At 42.5% G+C, this 17503-nt stretch overlaps 1 protein-coding gene across 7 annotated transcripts in view; it reads left to right on the forward strand.

Annotated features, from left to right (window-relative positions):
* The window catches only part of LOC144510161 (RNA-binding motif, single-stranded-interacting protein 3), a 1322231-nt gene that overhangs the window by 790635 nt on the left and 514093 nt on the right, over positions 1–17503 (forward strand). For all 7 annotated transcript variants that reach the window (XM_078239576.1, XM_078239587.1, XM_078239604.1 and 4 more), the window contains one exon: positions 191–360. In XM_078239576.1, the coding sequence (XP_078095702.1) occupies positions 191–360 (170 nt within the window). The remainder of the gene's footprint in view (positions 1–190; positions 361–17503) is intronic.

Genomic DNA, 17503 nt, shown 5'->3' on the forward strand with positions numbered 1-17503 from the left:
TTTAGGTGTATCTGCCAAGAAGATTACACTTTTAACGAGATACATGCAGGAATAGAAGCACATGTGTTAGCATGATGGAAAGATAAACAGGGCACGTAACAAGGGGTTAAATGGGATATAGAAAGATATTGCTGCAAAGGTTAACTAATACGTTTCTCATGTAGTTTGTATTTTTTTTCATGCATTTCAGCAATCCTATGCACCAGCTCCTCACCCTATGGCTCCTCCCAGTCCGAGCACAAACAGCAGCAACAACAGCAGCAACAACTGCAGCGGTGAGCAGCTGAGTAAGACAAATCTCTACATTAGGGGTCTGCCACCAGGCACCACCGATCAAGATCTCATCAAGCTCTGCCAACCGTAAGTTCCTCTTTTCCTTCCTTTTCTCATCCACAGAAACATGTTCCTTCATCTTTTGACTGACTTCAGAAAGGCACCAGCATGACACAGAGTGGTAAAGGTCATTGTTCTGTCTCATGATCCTCACCTGAGCAGCACGTCAAATATGAAGTATTCTCGCTCTTCAATCACAACTATATGGTCTAATATCTGCCAATGAGATGGGAAGAATTACTTTAAATGTGGTTACAATAATTTTCCCACTTTGAAGAGGATACGCAGTCATCTCAAAAGGTGTTTAATTGCAAGACAAATCGCTTACTATGTTTTGCTAAGACCCTTTTATGCTGCTGGTTTGTAATTTTCAATGTCAAACCTTCCAAGAGTTATATCCCAGGCTGCACATGTCCTGTTCACAAGATTCATCTTGTGCCACAGCTTATGTGCATGTGATTGTTGCACAGCTCTGTATGTCGGAGCAAATATTCCCATTTAAGAGTTAAGTCCAGGTTTAATATTGAACTGAACTGAAATCGACCCATTTACATGTGGAAATAGGTTTCCAGAGTGTTAGGGACCAGATCATAAACTCCAAGGTATATTATGAAGTTGGAGCAGACCCCAACTTTATTTGATTTTGGCATTAGTGAGCATAAGATGTTTCACCCCAGGTGTGATTCTATTGACCCACTAGGCAGTTTTATTGAAACAAACTTTATTTCAGAACACAGTTAGAATATAAGATGATTTAGCATAACTTTTACCAATTAAAATACTTAAGACAAAGTACAATTCTTAACAGCTACCTATCTCTATAGTTCCAATTTAAGCAATATCCCTATAGTTATACATCCTCCTTTATAATCAATTAGTAGCAAAAACAGTGTGCTCATGTGGATGTTAGATTTCCAGCTTTTTAACCCCTCTGGACAGATACAGGAAGGCATCTGCTTTCTGACTCCCATACAGCTGTTTCCAGAGAAAGATCTACCTTCAAGCATCAGAACCTCAGAGAAAGAGACCTATTTTCTGGAAGATCCCAGTTTCCAAATCCAGAGGGAGAAAGAGAAAGACAGATAGCTATTTCTTCTCTCTGCAGATCCCAAACAACAACTCAACTGGCTTTCTCTCTGTGAGCCTAGCCCCGCCCAGTTACACGATCTTTCCCGTCAAAACCCAAATCAAGCCCCACTCTGACAACCCCCAGGGGAAAACACTAAAATAACAACTAGGTATTAGTCCAAATTAAAAATTTTAGCAATTATGATCAATTATTCTGCTGCAGTAACAACATGGACTGCCGGTTACAGACAAAGCGGCACTGATAATAAATCAAACTGCTGAAACAAATCCTGCACAAGAAACATGACACAAATATATCTCTTAAAGGCACAATATAGTCACAGCAGCTTTCTGGCTAAATTATGGTAGTGGTGCAGGAGCAATTCTGAATAAATTCCAGGTCACCATCATTAGATCTAGTAAAGTATCATGTCATTGTTGTGCCTGAAGAGGAAGTGTGCATTGAAAGACATTTAAAAGGTGGTGCAAGCTGCTATTTATACTGATTGTATTAATTTTTTTAAAATTCAAAAGTAGTAACCCAGCCAATGTGTCATTCTTCCACTCTTCAACACTACCTCATTAAAGTACATTATTTTAAATCCCATCAGCTAAGTACAGTATCTAGGATCTTTTTTGCAGACTCCCTGAACAATGCAGTAGTTTGCAGGGAGGAAGAGCTCATTTACAGATGGAATACAGCGTATGATTGAAATACCTTGGCACAAAAACATAAAAAGGTGAGTTTCCACTCTCAGCTGGCAGGGTGTTTGCCTGTATTTGGCAATTTATGACTTGCAATCCTCAGGAAAGTGGTCCTTTTAAGTCACATGCATCGTTTTAATTCAGAGGATTGAAATTTAAGTAAAACATGCCACGTGGGCTATTATTGCAACTTCACATTTAAAAATTCCTAGACCTAACTGCACAATGTACCAATCATAGAATCCTACAATGCAGAAAAAGGCAATTTGGCCCACCAAGTCCGCACCGACCACAATCCTACCCAGACCATGCATTTACCCTGCTAATCCCCCTGACACTAAGGGGCAATTTTAGCATGGCCAATGGGAGTGGGAAAAGGAGTTGTAGCCCAGAAGTCAGTGAGGGTGGTGAGGTATTGGGGAAGGTATCAGGGTCAAGGGTGGGTACCGGTAGACAGGAAGGTGGGTTGAAGTGTGTCTACTTCAATGCAAGGAGCATCCGGAACAAGGTAGATGAACTTGGGGCGTGGATTGGTACTTGGGACTATGATGTTGTGGCCATTACGGAGACGTGGGTAGAACAAGGACAGGAATGGTTGTTGGACGTTCCGGGGTATAGATGTTTCAGTAAGTGTAGGGAAGCTGGTAAAAGAGGTGGAGGAGTAGCATTGTTAATCAAGGATAGTTTAACGGCTGCGGAAAGGCACTTCGAGGGGGATCTGCACACTGAGGTAATATGGGCTGAGGTTAGAAATAGGAAAGGAGCGGTCACGTTGTTAGGAGTTTACTATAGGCCCCCAAATAGTAATAGAGATGTGGAGGAAGAAATTGCTAAGCAGATTATGGATATGTGTGGGGGTCACAGGGTAGTTGTCATGGGGGACTTTAACTTTCCAAATATTGATTGGAACCTTTGTAGGTCAAATAGTTCGGATGGGGCAGTTTTTGTGCAGTGTGTGCAGGAGGGTTTCCTGACACAATATGTGGATAGGCCGACAAGAGGTGAGGCCACATTGGATTTGGTACTGGGAAATGAACCGGGCCAAGTGTTAGATTTGGTTGTGGGAGAGCACTTTGGAGATAGTGACCACAAGTCGGTGTCTTTTGTTATTGCAATGGAGAGGGATAGGGCCGTACGGCAGGGCAAGGTTTACAATTGGGGCAGAGGTAATTATGATGCGATTAGGCAAGAATTAGGGGGCATAAGTTGGGAACAGAAACTGTCAGAGAAAGGAACTAATGAAAAGTGGAACTTTTTCAAGGAACAAATACTGGATGTCCTTGATAGGTATGTCCCTGTCAGGCAGGGAGGAAATGGCCGAGTGAGGGAACCATGGTTCACGAAAGAGGTGGAATGTCTTGTGAAAAGGAAGAGGGAAGCTTATGTAGGGATGAGGAAACAAGGTTCAGATGGCTCGATTGAGGGTTACAAGTTAGCAAGGAATGAGCTGAAAAAGGGGCTTAGGAGAGCTAGGAGGGGCACGAGAAGTCCTTGGCGGGTCGGATCAAGGAAAACCCAAGGCTTTTTACTCTTATGTGAGGAATAAAAGAATGACCAGGGTGAGGTTAGGGCCGGTCAAGGACAGTAGTGGGAACTTGTGTATGGAGTCAGTAGAGATAGGCGAGGTGATGAATGAATATTTTTCTTCAGTGTTCACCAAGGAGAGGGGCCATGTTTTTGAGGAAGAGAAGGTGTTACAGGCTAATAGGCTGGAGGAAATAGATGTTCGGAGGGAGGATGTCCTGGCAGTTTTGAATAAACTGAAGGTCGATAAGTCCCCTGGGCCTGATGAAATGTATCCTAGGATTCTGTGGGAGGCAAGGGATGAGATTGCAGAGCCTTTGGCTTTGATCTTTGGGTCCTCGCTGTCCACGGGGATGGTGCCAGAGGACTGGAGAATGGCGAATGTTGTTCCTCTGTTTAAGAAAGGGAATAGAAATGACCCTGGTAATTATAGACTGGTTAGTCTTACTTCGATGGTTGGTAAATTGATGGAAAAGGTCCTTAGGGATGGGATTTATGACCATTTAGAAAGATGCGGATTAATCCGGGATAGTCAGCACGGATTCGTGAAGGGCAAGTCGTGCCTCACAAATTTGATAGAATTTTTTGAGGAGGTAACTAAGTGTGTTGATGAAGGTAGGGCAGTTGATGTCATATACATGGATTTTAGTAAGGCGTTTGATAAGGTCCCCCATGGTCGGCTAATGATGAAAGTGAGGAGGTGTGGGATAGAGGGAAAGTTGGCCGATTGGATAGGTAACTGGCTGTCTGATCGAAGACAGAGGGTGGTGGTCGATGGAAATTTTTCGGATTGGAGGCAGGTTGCTAGCGGAGTGCCGCAGGGATCAGTGCTTGGTCCTCTGCTCTTTGTGATTTTTATTAATGACTTAGAGGAGGGGACTGAAGGGTGGATCAGTAAATTTGCTGATGACACCAAGATTGGTGGAGTAGTGGATGAGGTGGAAGGTTGTTGTAGGCTGCAAAGAGACATAGATAGGATGCAAAGCTGGGCTGAAAAATGGCAAATGGAGTTTAACCCTGATAAATGTGAGGTGATTCATTTTGGTAGGACTAATTTAAATGTGGATTACAGGGTCAAAGGTAGGGTTCTGAAGACTGTGGAGGAACAGAGAGATCTTGGGGTCCATATCCACAGATCTCTAAAGGTTGCCACTCAAGTGGATAGAGCTGTGAAGAAGGCCTATAGTGTGTTAGCTTTTATTAACAGGGGGTTGGAGTTTAAGAGCCGTGGGGTTATGCTGCAACTGTACAGGACCTTGGTGAGACCACATTTGGAATATTGTGTGCAGTTCTGGTCACCTCACTATAAGAAAGATGTGGAAGCACTGGAAAGAGTGCAGAGGAGATTTACCAGGATGCTGCCTGGTTTGGAGGGTAGGTCTTAAGGAAAGGTTGAGGGAGCTAGGGCTGTTCTCTCTGGAGCGGAGGAGGCTGAGGGGAGACTTAATAGAGGTTTATAAAATGATGAAGGGGATAGATAGAGTGAACGTTCAAAGACTATTTCCTCGGGTGGATGGAGCTATTACAAGGGGGCATAACTATAGGGTTCGTGGTGGGAGATGTAGGAAGGATATCAGAGGTGGGTTCTTTACGCAGAGAGTGGTTGGGGTGTGGAATGGACTGCCTGCAGTGATAGTGGAGTCAGACACTTTAGGAACATTTAAGCGGTTATTGGATAGGCACATGGAGCACACCAGGATGATAGGGAGTGGGATAGCTTGATCTTGGTTTCAGATAAAGCTCGGCACAACATCGTGGGCCGAAGGGCCTGTTCTGTGCTGTACTGTTCTATGTTCTATGTTCTAATCCACCCGCACATCTTTGGACTGTGGGAGGAAACCAGAGCACCCAGAGGGAACACGCAGACACGGGGAGAATGTGCAAACTCCACACAGTCACCCAAGCCGGGAATCGAACCCAGGTCCCTGGCGTTGTAAGGCAGCAGTGCTAACCACTCAGCCACTGTGCCGCCAATGATGGAAGTTGTCAGTGTTCTTTTGGTTTGAGTCTTACCAGGATATACTCATAATTATAATGAAGCTTTTTTTAAAGTTTCAAGTTGATTCCCTAAGCATGTTGAGTTGGCAGCAAGGATTTCAGTGCAGCATTACAGTTGTCTTGAATTCCCTTGAACTTGGGGCCCTAAAATCAGGATGCTCCAATGCCTCTTGGTTGATGTTGAGTGACAGCAGCATTTGACTTAGCTGTGACGCCACAGTGGGATGAATAGTCTACAGACGGTCACGTGGCTGATGCTTAAAGCAAAGCAATTGGAAGAAGTGTCAGTGTGATTGAATCTCAACAGCAGCTAGTGCCTTTGGGGAAAATAGGAGAGCAAAAAGGAGAAAAGCAGTTTAAGTGTTTAAATAAAGAAGCTGGAAAGAAATGTAATTAATGTTTGTGCTGCTGATGTATTAGTGAGTTTATTTAGTGTATTGCAGAATCATACATATCAAGAAGCTTCCAGCTTTGAATTATCAGTCAGCTAAGTTAACGTTGGCGCCTGTACTTCTTAGTTACACAGCCTAACGTGATTTAGGGTTCTGGACCAGAGACAATTGCTGAAAACTGTACGTGTGGATTTCAGACATGGATAGAATTGAACACTTGTGATTTCCTCCTGCGATTACATTGTGTATTGCTGTTGACTGCTGAAGGACACATTAACAATGAGCATTTATCAGTTCAGGGGAGAAAACCCCAATGAAAGATTGTGCTTATACCTAACAAAAAGAGAGACTTGCAATAATATAGCACCTTATCGTGTCTTAAAGAAATGACCTAAAGAACTTCACATACTCTACACTACTTTGAACTGCAGTGATTGCTGTTATGTAGATAAGCATAGTTGTCATTCTACCCACAACAAAGCTTGCAAAACCAGATGGAGATTAATGACACTGGTAAAATTCTTTCTGAATTCCATGCTATCCTTCAAATAGTATGTTGTGAAATTTGACACCCCCTTCAACGAATGGGGCTTTGCTCGTGTCATCCAAAGAACTGCATCTGTGTTGAATGTAGCACTCCTTCAGTCTTGTCAACTTCGTTCCAGAGTGGGGATTGAATGACACCTTTCAGACCCAGAGGTGAAAGTGCTTTCATTTGACCCAAATCTTTATCTATTAAAAAAATTTTGCTTTTAATTCCGTCTGCTTTTTGGGGGATTTTAACACTAAAAGGAGGGTTCATCTGGCCTCTGAGTAGGAATTTCTGTCACCTCATGACAGAAGATAAACAGCTCCTTTTGGGAAAAAGAATTACACCTTGAATGGTCATGCAAGCTTTCCTCTCTATGCTACTTAAGTTGTATTTTTGTAACAACAGAAAATATATATAACTTAATTGCATGTATGCCCATTGCAAGTAAAGAGGCTGGTAACATTTCCATTTGGAGACTGCTCGTGCATTTTTTAAATACATAGGAGAGAAAACAGTTATTCAGTGTGTCATGTTTTCAGATGACAAGTTTCCATCTTATTTCATTTAATTTCCTACTTTGCCTTTGAAGTCATGTGGGTGTTTGAAGTTCAAAGAGGCTGTAGTGAGACACTTCAATAGAAAATTACAGTCTTCAGAGTAGCTGTTTTCTTAACAATGACATACATTCTAAGTAATAACAGGCCATTTGAATGAATGTACAAACACTGTTAAGGCTGTTAAGATCTTAGTTTTTTTGCTGTGATAATTCAGATTGCTGGAAAAATAACACCAGACTGTCAGGAATTTTGAAAGATTATTACGGATTAAGTAGTCTTTCTTTGTACTGCTAAAGTCAAAATAGACTTGTCAACGTACTTTTAACTCACCTGCAGTCTAGGATTTCATGGAAAACCAGCACAGAGCTGCTCCTTGTCACTGGACTAGGTTTGAGAACAAACAGCTGAATCTGAATTCGGATTGTGGGCCTAGATTTCTGTTTCCAATTATTTACAAAGTGCGGGATTTGGCTTCCTTTAAGTTGTATTTTTTTTACCTTTATTGCCAGATCCTTTCTATTGCCCTGAATGCTAAAGGATAGGGATTCCTTGCCTGTTGACTGGGCGAGTTTCTTTAATCACTGCTTTGTTGCCCAGTTCACAGTTGTAGTAAATTCTGATTTACCCCCTTTATTGTCAGGATGTGAAACCTATGTTCCAGTGGCTTATGAACCCTGCTTTGAGGACAGTGCATAGAGCCAACCTACCCTTCTGCTTGAAATTGTTCTCCAATTAATCCTAATCCCCTGCTCTTTCCACACCGTCCTGCACAGTTCTCCTTTACATGTAATTCCCTTTAAAGAGTTACTATTGAAACTGCTCCCACCACTCGTTCAGCAGTGCAGCAGTCTGCAGGAAGAAAATGGTATCACTTTCTCAGTTGACACCATCCTTCTGTTGATGGCCTGATCTGCAGCATTCTCCTCCTACTTGGCTTTGCAAGAGGAGCACTGAAGAGATCCCGCTTGCAATTTGCAGAGGCTGCAGCCCATGTAGAGATGCAAGGAGGAGAGAGGGTAACCCATTTTAGCATAATATTTGCAAGGTTCAGAGAGACAAGGCACTGTCAGCATTAAAAATAAAGTTTATTTAATAGTCACAAGTAAGGCTTATATTAACACTGCAATGAAGTTACTGTGAAATTCCCCTAGTCGCCACACTCCGGCGCCTGTTCGAGTCACTACACCTAACCTGCACGTCTTTCATACTGTGGGAGGAAACCAGAGCACCCGGAGGAAACCCACGCAGGCACGGGGAGAACGTGCAAACTCCATGCAGTGCCCCAAGCCGGGAATCGAACCCGGATCCCTAGCAGTGCTAACCACTGTGCTACCGTGCCGCCCCCTTTTTTAGAGGTCACTTTTCACCACAACTTTGGTTAGCAAACTCTGACACGTCAACATGAAAAGCTAAATGTATTGACAAAAAAGTCAAATTTGTCATGGTGTTTTTAAATCATCTTTAAAATTCCAGGTATGTTCAACCAGTCTCTCAGCAGTGGACGAGACAAGGTGGGATAAATTGCAATTTTTCATTGTGTGACAGCCGTCACACAGTGCGAATGGGGTCAGCAATTGTCATTTCTTTAGACGGTCAGGATTGGGCTGGATCTCGGAGCCAGATTTGAGGTCAGCCTGAATCAGTCCAGAACCCTGGCGTTGAATGATTAATTCTGAAATTAGATTCACATTCAGTGGGATTGACTTGTAAAATCCGATATTAATTTGGAACACTAAACAAGACATTTGTTTCTTTTGTTCCTTAACAGCCCTGACCTACTTCTCTGACAGTTGCTTCAACAATTGACATTGCTTTATATTAATTGGTATTATCACCAAACCATTACAAATCAGTGATGTGACAGAGCAGCCCCTCAGCAGATGATACATGGAGAACTTAGCCAGTTCTTTGTTCTTTCCCTTCTGTTTTTCATTCGATCAGACAGTGAAGCTGAAGTGCAATTCTGATTATACTTTCTTTTAATATAATCTTCTTTGCAAGGAGAAAAATAATTAGATAAGATTGGGTTAAGACCTCCTGCTGGATCGGCGAGTTTATTGGGTGCTGGGTTGAACTGCACATATTTGGAAGGTCCCACATCCAGTCCCTGGCCCGCACTGAGTTACTCGATCTTGGACTGGATGGTGGAGGAATGCTGCAATTGACCTCAGCATTCCTGAGTTAAAGAGCAGGAAAGCTCCTAATTGCTTTCTTGCAGCAAATCCTGCTGGAAGTGTAATTATACGGACATTGGGTAAGGACATGGTTGAGCTCCAGTATGATGCTTGCCAGCAACTATAGTCATAACTTGAATATGAGTAATGGTGGCCTGAATGAAGTACCAGAGAGTGCCCCTGTGGAACTGTACTCCAGCAAGGAGCCAACACCTTCAGGGTAGAATAGAGAAAATTGGGAAGAAGAGAAAAACGGGAAAACAAGTCTTGTTACTTGAAATGTATAAGCTTTAGAATCATAGAATCCCTACAGTACAGAAGGAGGCCATTTGGCCCATCGAGTCTATACCGACCACAATCCCACCCAGGCCTCTTCCTGTAACCCTATACGTTTACCCTGCTAATCCCCCTGACACCAGGGGCAATTTAGCATGGCCAATCAACCTCACCTGCACATCTTTAGACTGTGGGAGGAAACCAGAGCACCCAGAGGAAACCCACGGAGACACGGAGAGAATGAGCAAACTCCACACAGACAGTGACTCAAGGCTGGAATCGAACCTGGGTCCCTGGCACTATGAGGCAGCAGTGTTAACCACTGTGCCACCGTGCCGCCCAATATTCCAATCGGGAGAGTTCATACATGACTGCTTATTATATATCCCTGTCCACTATTACTTTTAGCAGTTGTTAACACATTTAAAATAAACAAGTTAATACTTTGCTAAAAATAATATCCAGAGGAATGTAGTACTATTGCTTAAGTGTTTGTCATAAATTCTGCTGATTAGAAATCTTGCCTCACAGCTTTTCACCTCGCTGCAGGAATGGGTGATGCTTAGAAATTGTTGTTTGTGATCTTAGTTTTCCAATGCATGGTAAATTTAGACTGAATCCCTCTTCCTTGTTTTCACTAAAGGGTGATCTGTTTTAACAGTATCCATTTAAAGGAAGTGTTAAAGTAAAAGAACAAGTTGGCACAGGTCCAGCATGAGGCAGAGCAGGAGATAATTGTAAACAGCAACTAAGCTGTTTCATTCCACTAACAGCATTGACACATCAGCAACTCTTAAACAGCAGGAAATGGCAGAGGACAAGGAAAAGGAGCAGTAGAGAGAGAGGACCAAGCAGCTCTGTCATCAGCGTGTCTACTCGAACTAATTGAACCACTGTACGTCAAACCCTCTGAGGATTAAAATTTGCCTCAGGAGAGAAGTAAAAGATGAATTATGCCGTCCCTTGGAACTGCAACTGCGCAAAATTCCAAGTTGTTCATCGCTAGAAAAGGATGAATGCTGAAATGGTCTATGACCATCAACAAAGCATTGTGGATGTGAGTGCCATTATTTCTGAGGAGAGCTATTTCAAAGGGAAATCATTGGTTGCTTGACACATATAGCCTGAAGACAAGTTTAATATTTGGATCTTTGGTATCTCCAATGAACCACGGCGCATCACATTGTCTTTTCTTATTCTTTTATAGGATGTTGGTATCACTGGCATAGCTAGCATTTATTGCCCATCCCTGATTGCCCTTGACAAGGTGGTGGTGAGCTGCTTTATTGAACCACAGCCAGTCTCTGTCGTAATTTATACTTTACTACAGAGACCTATATAATTGTTATAGTGACAGGACCTGCACACTGGAGAAAACCAAAGAAAGAACAAGCTAGAGATGTGCAGGTTAGGTTGATTGGCCATGCTAAATTGCCCCTTAGTCTTCCAGGATGTGTACGTTAGAGGGATTAGCAGGGTAAATATGTGGGGTTTCGGGGATAGAGCATGGGTGGGATTGTTGTTGGGTTAGGTACGTTTGACAGTACCGTTCGGAAGGGAGTCCCACATTTTTGACCCAGCGACACCGGGACCATCGATACTTGCAGGTGATGGTGTTCACATGTGGCTGCAGCCCTTGTCTTTGTAGGTGGTCGAGGTTGCTGATTTGAAAAATTCTGTTGAAGGAGGATTGGCAGTTTGTTGCAGTGCATCTTGTAGATGGCACACACTGTTACCACTTTGCACTGAGCTGGTGGTAAAGGGGTGAATGTTTAAGTTGGTGGATGGGGTGATCAAGCAGTTTGCTTTGCCCTGGACGGGTGTCAAACTTCAGCTGCACTCATCCAGGCAAGTGGAGAGTAGCCCATCACACTCATAACTTGTGCCTTATAGATGGTGGACAGGCTTTGGGGGGGTCAAGAGGTGAATTACTTGCTGCTGAACAGCCAGTCTCTGATTAGCTCTTGTAGCCACAGTATTTAATATGGCTAATCAGTCCAGTTTCTGGTTGATGATGACAAATACGCCTAAAATATTTGAGATCACAGAGCATAATTTATACTTTACTACAGAGACCTATATAATTGTTATAGTGACAGGACCTGCACACTGGAGAAAACCAAAGAAAGAACAAGCTAGAGATGTGCAGGTTAGGTTGATTGGCCATGCTAAATTGCCCCTTAGTGTTCCAGGATGTGTACGTTAGAGGGATTAGCAGGGTAAATATGTGGGGTTTCGGGGATAGGGCCTGGGTGGGATTGTTGTTGGTGCAGATTTGATGGGCTGCATGGCCTCCTTCTGCACTGTAGGGTTTCTATGATTCTACGACTCTCTCTAGTGATGCACAGAAACTTAGCTCCGTCTATAACTGGGAGGTGGGAAGGGAGCAATATGGAGGCTTAGTGGCTGAAAAACCTGGGTAATGGCAGGACTTAATTTTTTTTTTGCATGGGCTTCGTGGCCAGCACAAGCCACATTGACAGGCTGGCTGTTACAGGAGGACATTCGGAGAGCAAAGCAGAGATTAGCTAGATGCTAGCAGTGGGCGATGGGGGGCCATCATCAGAGATGTGGTTGAATGTGGTTGAGATCATTGGGTAAGTTGCAGTTGGGTGATCAGACATTGAAGGCATGTTAATTGTACATTGTGAGTCCAATCATTGTGCTAGTGGGGTGACGGTGGGTGGGTGGGGGAGGGGTGTTGACAGCTGATCACAGAGTGGAGCGGTTGGATCAGCCTTTGCCTGTTTGCTTGGGGAACCAGGGTGAACTCTTGATCTTTAAGCAGCCCACACATAGTGCTCACTTGATGGAACTGACCCTTCTGCCCTCCCTTCAGTTCCTGATTCAAATATAATACTCTTTCTGCCCCACAAACACCATGTGATCTCCTGGGGAGAAGCAAAAGATACAAATAATAACCCAAGCCAATTTGAGGGGAAAAATTTGGGAAATTCCTGTTCAGCCTTTTTAGGGAATCAAATCCAGTTCAACAGATCATTCTGGTACTTATAATATGCAATACCTACAGTGATTCCCCCCCCCCTCCCCCCGAGCCAGGAACAGGTAAGTCACATGTGGCATGACCTATATATCCACGATTCTCAGGGAAAAGAACTACTTCCTGACATCTAACCTAGACTGTCCTTATACAACTTAAAATCGTGACCCCCCCCAGTCCTTCTTAATCAACTTAATTGGAGTCAACTGTCTTAAACATGATCTATTACTTTTGTCAAATCAGAAATCTCAATGTAATCACCCCTAAGTCTGGATTTCTCTAGAACAGTGGTGAGCAAGCCATGGCCCTAGGGCCACATGCAACCCATCAGGGTTCTGGGTGCAGTCCACGCACAGGGTTGCCACATTTCACTGGTTTCCACCCACGTAGTTTTCTCCTACCAGTATGACTGAAGTAATATGCACGTAAGGCTGTAAATTAGGAGAGGGCAGTGTGCAACGGCACCTGGGTGTCCTTGTGCACCAGTCATTGAAGGTAAGCATGCAGGTACAGCAGGCGGTAAAGAAGGCAAATGGCATGTTGGCCTCCATTGTGAGAGGTCTCGAGTACAGGAGCAGGAATGTGTTGTTGCAACTTTACATGGCCTTGGTGAGGCCACACCTAGAGTATTGTGTGCAGTTTTGGTTTCCTTTTCTGAGGAAGGATGTTCTTGCTCTCGAGGGAGTGCCGCGAAGGTTTACTAGGCTGATTCCGGGACTGATGTATGAGGAGAGATTGACTAGGTTAGGATTGTTTGACTAGGTTAGGAATGAGGGGGGATCTAACAGATCTAGACAGGATAGATGCGGGGAGGATCTTCCCGATGGTGGGGGAGTCCAGAATCAGGGGTCACACTCTGAGGATTCAGGGTAGACCATTCAGGATGGACATGAGGAGACATTTCTTCACCCAAAGAGTGGTGAGCCTGTGGAATTCATTCCCACAGGAATTACTTGATGCCAAGACATTGAATGCATTCAAGAGGCGGCTGGATATAGCACTTGGGGGCAAATGGGATCAAAGGTTACAGGGAAAAAGCAGGATTAAGCTATTGAGTTGGATGATCAACCATGATCTTAATGAATGGCGGAGCAGGCTCGAAGGCCAAATGCCTCCTCCTGCTCTTATCTGCTATGTTTCTATGTAAGGCAAGGGCAAGTGAAATGAAGTGCATGCTGATTGCACACAATATTTCCTTTGAAAGCCATGTGTTCTCTCTGTGTCCAATCAAGGTGTAAACATTTTATTTCAGTTTTATCATTTGAAGTTGATAGTTTTATTAATATATGAATGATTCAGCATTTTCTATAACACATTCTGAAATATTTGGTGTGTATTAAATGTATTCAATCTTATTTATGGGACCATGGTAAGTGAACATGCCCAATTTCAGTCTTGTAGCTCACTGAAATGAAGGAGGGCCACTCATACGGCCAAATCAACTGGCCTAGATTGTCCTAAAATATTGCCCTAAAATATAGAATCCCAGCTTTTTTAGTCAATCCTGATGACTAAGAAGCTATAGTTTTTTTTCACAGTTATAACAGTAAGGCTTAAACTTAGACGTAGAGCATTGATACTTGTTTGAGCCTCTAGGTTGTTGTTCAGTAAAGGAGGCATGAGTTCTGCTTCTTCATAAACTACCTTTATTTCTCTGATCCAACTCCACATACAATTCTCCATCAACACCCAGTGTACCTATGGGCCCTGCATATCAGTGACTTCTACTGACAATTGACATCAAATTAGGGCTTAAAAATTGGAAGGTCTATTAACCCATTCCTAACAATACTTTCTGTATCAGAGTGATAACACTGAAGTGTTGAGCTCTTTTATTTGAGTGAATAATTAAACACCGCCATTTGTGAAGAGGAGGATGAATGCAGTCATTTAGTTGCTTTAATGCCTTATTTATATTGCAGAATGTACTCACTACTCTGACTGCAACCCTGTTAACTGTTGAAAGCAGTCTCTGTATTTACATCGTGGAGAAACAAAGGATGAAAGAAAAGTTATCCTCGGAAGAAAGAAGCAAAGATTTTTTTCAAAAGAGGCAGACAAAGTACAAAAGCAAAACGAACCAGTTACATTGCACATCTTCTGCCTGAGTATGTGTTCTGGAGGCAGCCTCTCGGCTACATCTTTTATCTTTCAAGATGCTTGAAACGTTTAGCACAGTGATGTTCTGTCTGCTGCTCACTTGGCGGAAGTTTTGCAACAGGCTTCACATTATTAAATGATTCACAATGCAGTAATGTTTAGAAGTCACCATTTCAGGAGGCATTATTATGCTGCAGGGATGGAGCAGTTCTCACTGATCTTAGTTACCCTAATATCACTGAATAATTCTTTTAAATTATCATGCAAATGTATACATGCTTTTGGACAGTGGACTGCCTCTCCTTGTTCAAAAAAGGGGGTGAATTGGTGTTGTTACTTAGATTGGCTAAGCAGTTTTTATTAAAAGGGCAAATTTGTCGGTGAGAACAATTTAAAAGGACAGCCACCATTTCACAATTGTGATAATGATCTTTGAGCACTTGTCAAACGGCTGGCAAACCACTTAACCATTATAAGTGACAAAATATTTTGTGATCCAGCTGTGAAGTGTGCAATATGTGTATGGAACAGCGGAACAAATAATCCCATTTACCCACGAAACCTTTCATGTTGATCGAGTTGTTTAGTTTCTTGATACACGTGCTTTCTTTCTCAGTGTCCAGTTGTTCCTTTGCTTCAGTAAGCTGGTGCCGTAAGATGAGTGTGTTGCCATTTCAGGGATAAGGGAGTGGATGGAGATAGATGCTTATGATAGTGATCCCCGGTTCGAACATCATTTTAGGGGAGCTGGTGGTATAATGGTCTTGTCACTGGATGCAATCTACACACAGGGTTGCCATATTTCACTGGTTTCCATCTACATAGTTTTTTCCTACTGATATGACTGAAGTAATATGCATGTAAGGCAAGGGCAAATGAAGTGGGGTGCATGCTGACAACATTGCCTGTGACAGCCGTGTGCTCCCTCTGTGTCCAATCAAGATGTAAACATTTATTTTGGTTTTATCATTTGAAGTTGATAGTTTTATTAATATATGAATGATTCAGCATTTTCTATACTACATTCTGAAATATTTGGTGTGTATTAAATGTATTCAATCTTATTTATGGGATCATGGTTAGTGAACATGCCCAATTTCAACCTTGTGGCTCACTGAAATGAAGGAGAGCCACTCATGCGGCCAACTCAACCGGCCTAAGTTGCCCATCATTGCCCTAAAATATAGAATCCCAGCTTTCTTAGTTAATCCTGATGACTAACATGCTAGGGTAATGCTCAGGATACCATCCCGGCAGATGGTGAAATTTGAATTCAATAAAAATCTGGAATGAAAAACCTAATGATGACCATGAAACCAATTTCAATTGTTGTAAAAACCCATCTGATGTCACTGATGTCCTTTAGGGAAGGAAATCTGTCATCCTTACCTGGTCTGGCCTACATGTGACTCCAGATCCACAGCAATATGGTTGACTCTTAACTCTCTCAGTTCAAAGGCAATAAGGGATGAGTAACAATTGCTGGCCTTGCCAGTGACACCCACATCCCACGAAAGAATATTTTAAAAACGTGTTGGGGTGAATTGTATTTTTGTTGTTAGTTTGCTTTTTTTCTTCCTGCCACTTTTTGTTTTCCATTTTACTTACCTATTTCACTTTAGCTAATTGTCTGGATTGTTTACCCATCTTGGAGTTGCAAGAACTGGCAGTTCCCAGTTTTAACCTGCTCATCTAAATAGGCCGCAAGGACATCCGCCCGTAATTGGTGGCATCCAGTTTTACATTTGTGGTTTGGGTCTTGATGGCAACATTATGGGGCCAGAAGGGGTTCATATAGTCCTCTTGATCCTACATAACTTGCAGCTGTGGATCAACACTCCCCGTTACTAAGCACAAGACCGCTACTGATAGCAACCAAAGTCAATCCCACCTCTCCATCTAACAGTGGGACATACATGAGAGCATGCCATAGCTAACCCACTGGGAGTAGGCCCAGTTTTAAAATCAAACCTTAAGGTTCTTCAGGTATCTTTTCTTTCTTTAATTTTAACCATCATGCCATTAATCTTGTATGCATAGCACTTCTGTCATTTAACTTTCTATTCTCTCCCTAAACACTTCACAAATCATTTTTTTTTCTTCTGTGTATGGTTGTTGTGTATTTTGTCTTTCAACTCCAGCTCTGTTCACTTGCTGTTTCTTCTTATATTCATACTGTTTATCTGTAATAGTTTCCACATCTAAGGAGGGTATCATACCTGCAAGATTGATGTATTTCCTCCACAGATGCTGCCCAATGTGCTGAGTGTTAACTGTGGTCCTGCTTTCTTTTCGGATTTACAGAATCTGCAATAGTTTATTACTATCTGATTGCTGTTTACGATATAGAAGCAGCCATTCTAGTTTAAATGAAAAAGAGAGGCCAGTGATTCATTCATTCCTGGATGTATAAACCTGATCCAAAATTAAACAGAGTACTACATTATAAAACAAAGTATGATACCACCCTCATAAGGAGATATTTGGTCAGATGACCAAAAGCCTTGTAAAGGGGTGGTTTTTAAGGAGTGTTAAAAGAGGAAAACAAAAGAGAGAGTAGAGAGGTGGAGAAGTGAAGGGAGGGTATTCAAGAGCTTAGAGCCCCAGCAACTGAAGTCACAGCCACCAATGTGGAAACAATTAAAATTGAGGTGCATAAGAGGCCAGAATGGGAGGAGCACCGATATCTCAGAGTGTTGTGGTACCAAGATAATTCTTTCCAGGTACTGGGAATTTTTATAGAAATCTCATTATTAACTTGTTCTTTGAGATGGATGAGTTTTTTAAATTATTTATTTTTTAAAAACATTTGAATAGAATAAAGCACAACTTGAGGCACCTTC

Source organism: Mustelus asterias, chromosome 2 (genome assembly GCF_964213995.1).
Source record: "Mustelus asterias chromosome 2, sMusAst1.hap1.1, whole genome shotgun sequence".
NCBI lineage: Eukaryota > Metazoa > Chordata > Chondrichthyes > Carcharhiniformes > Triakidae > Mustelus > Mustelus asterias.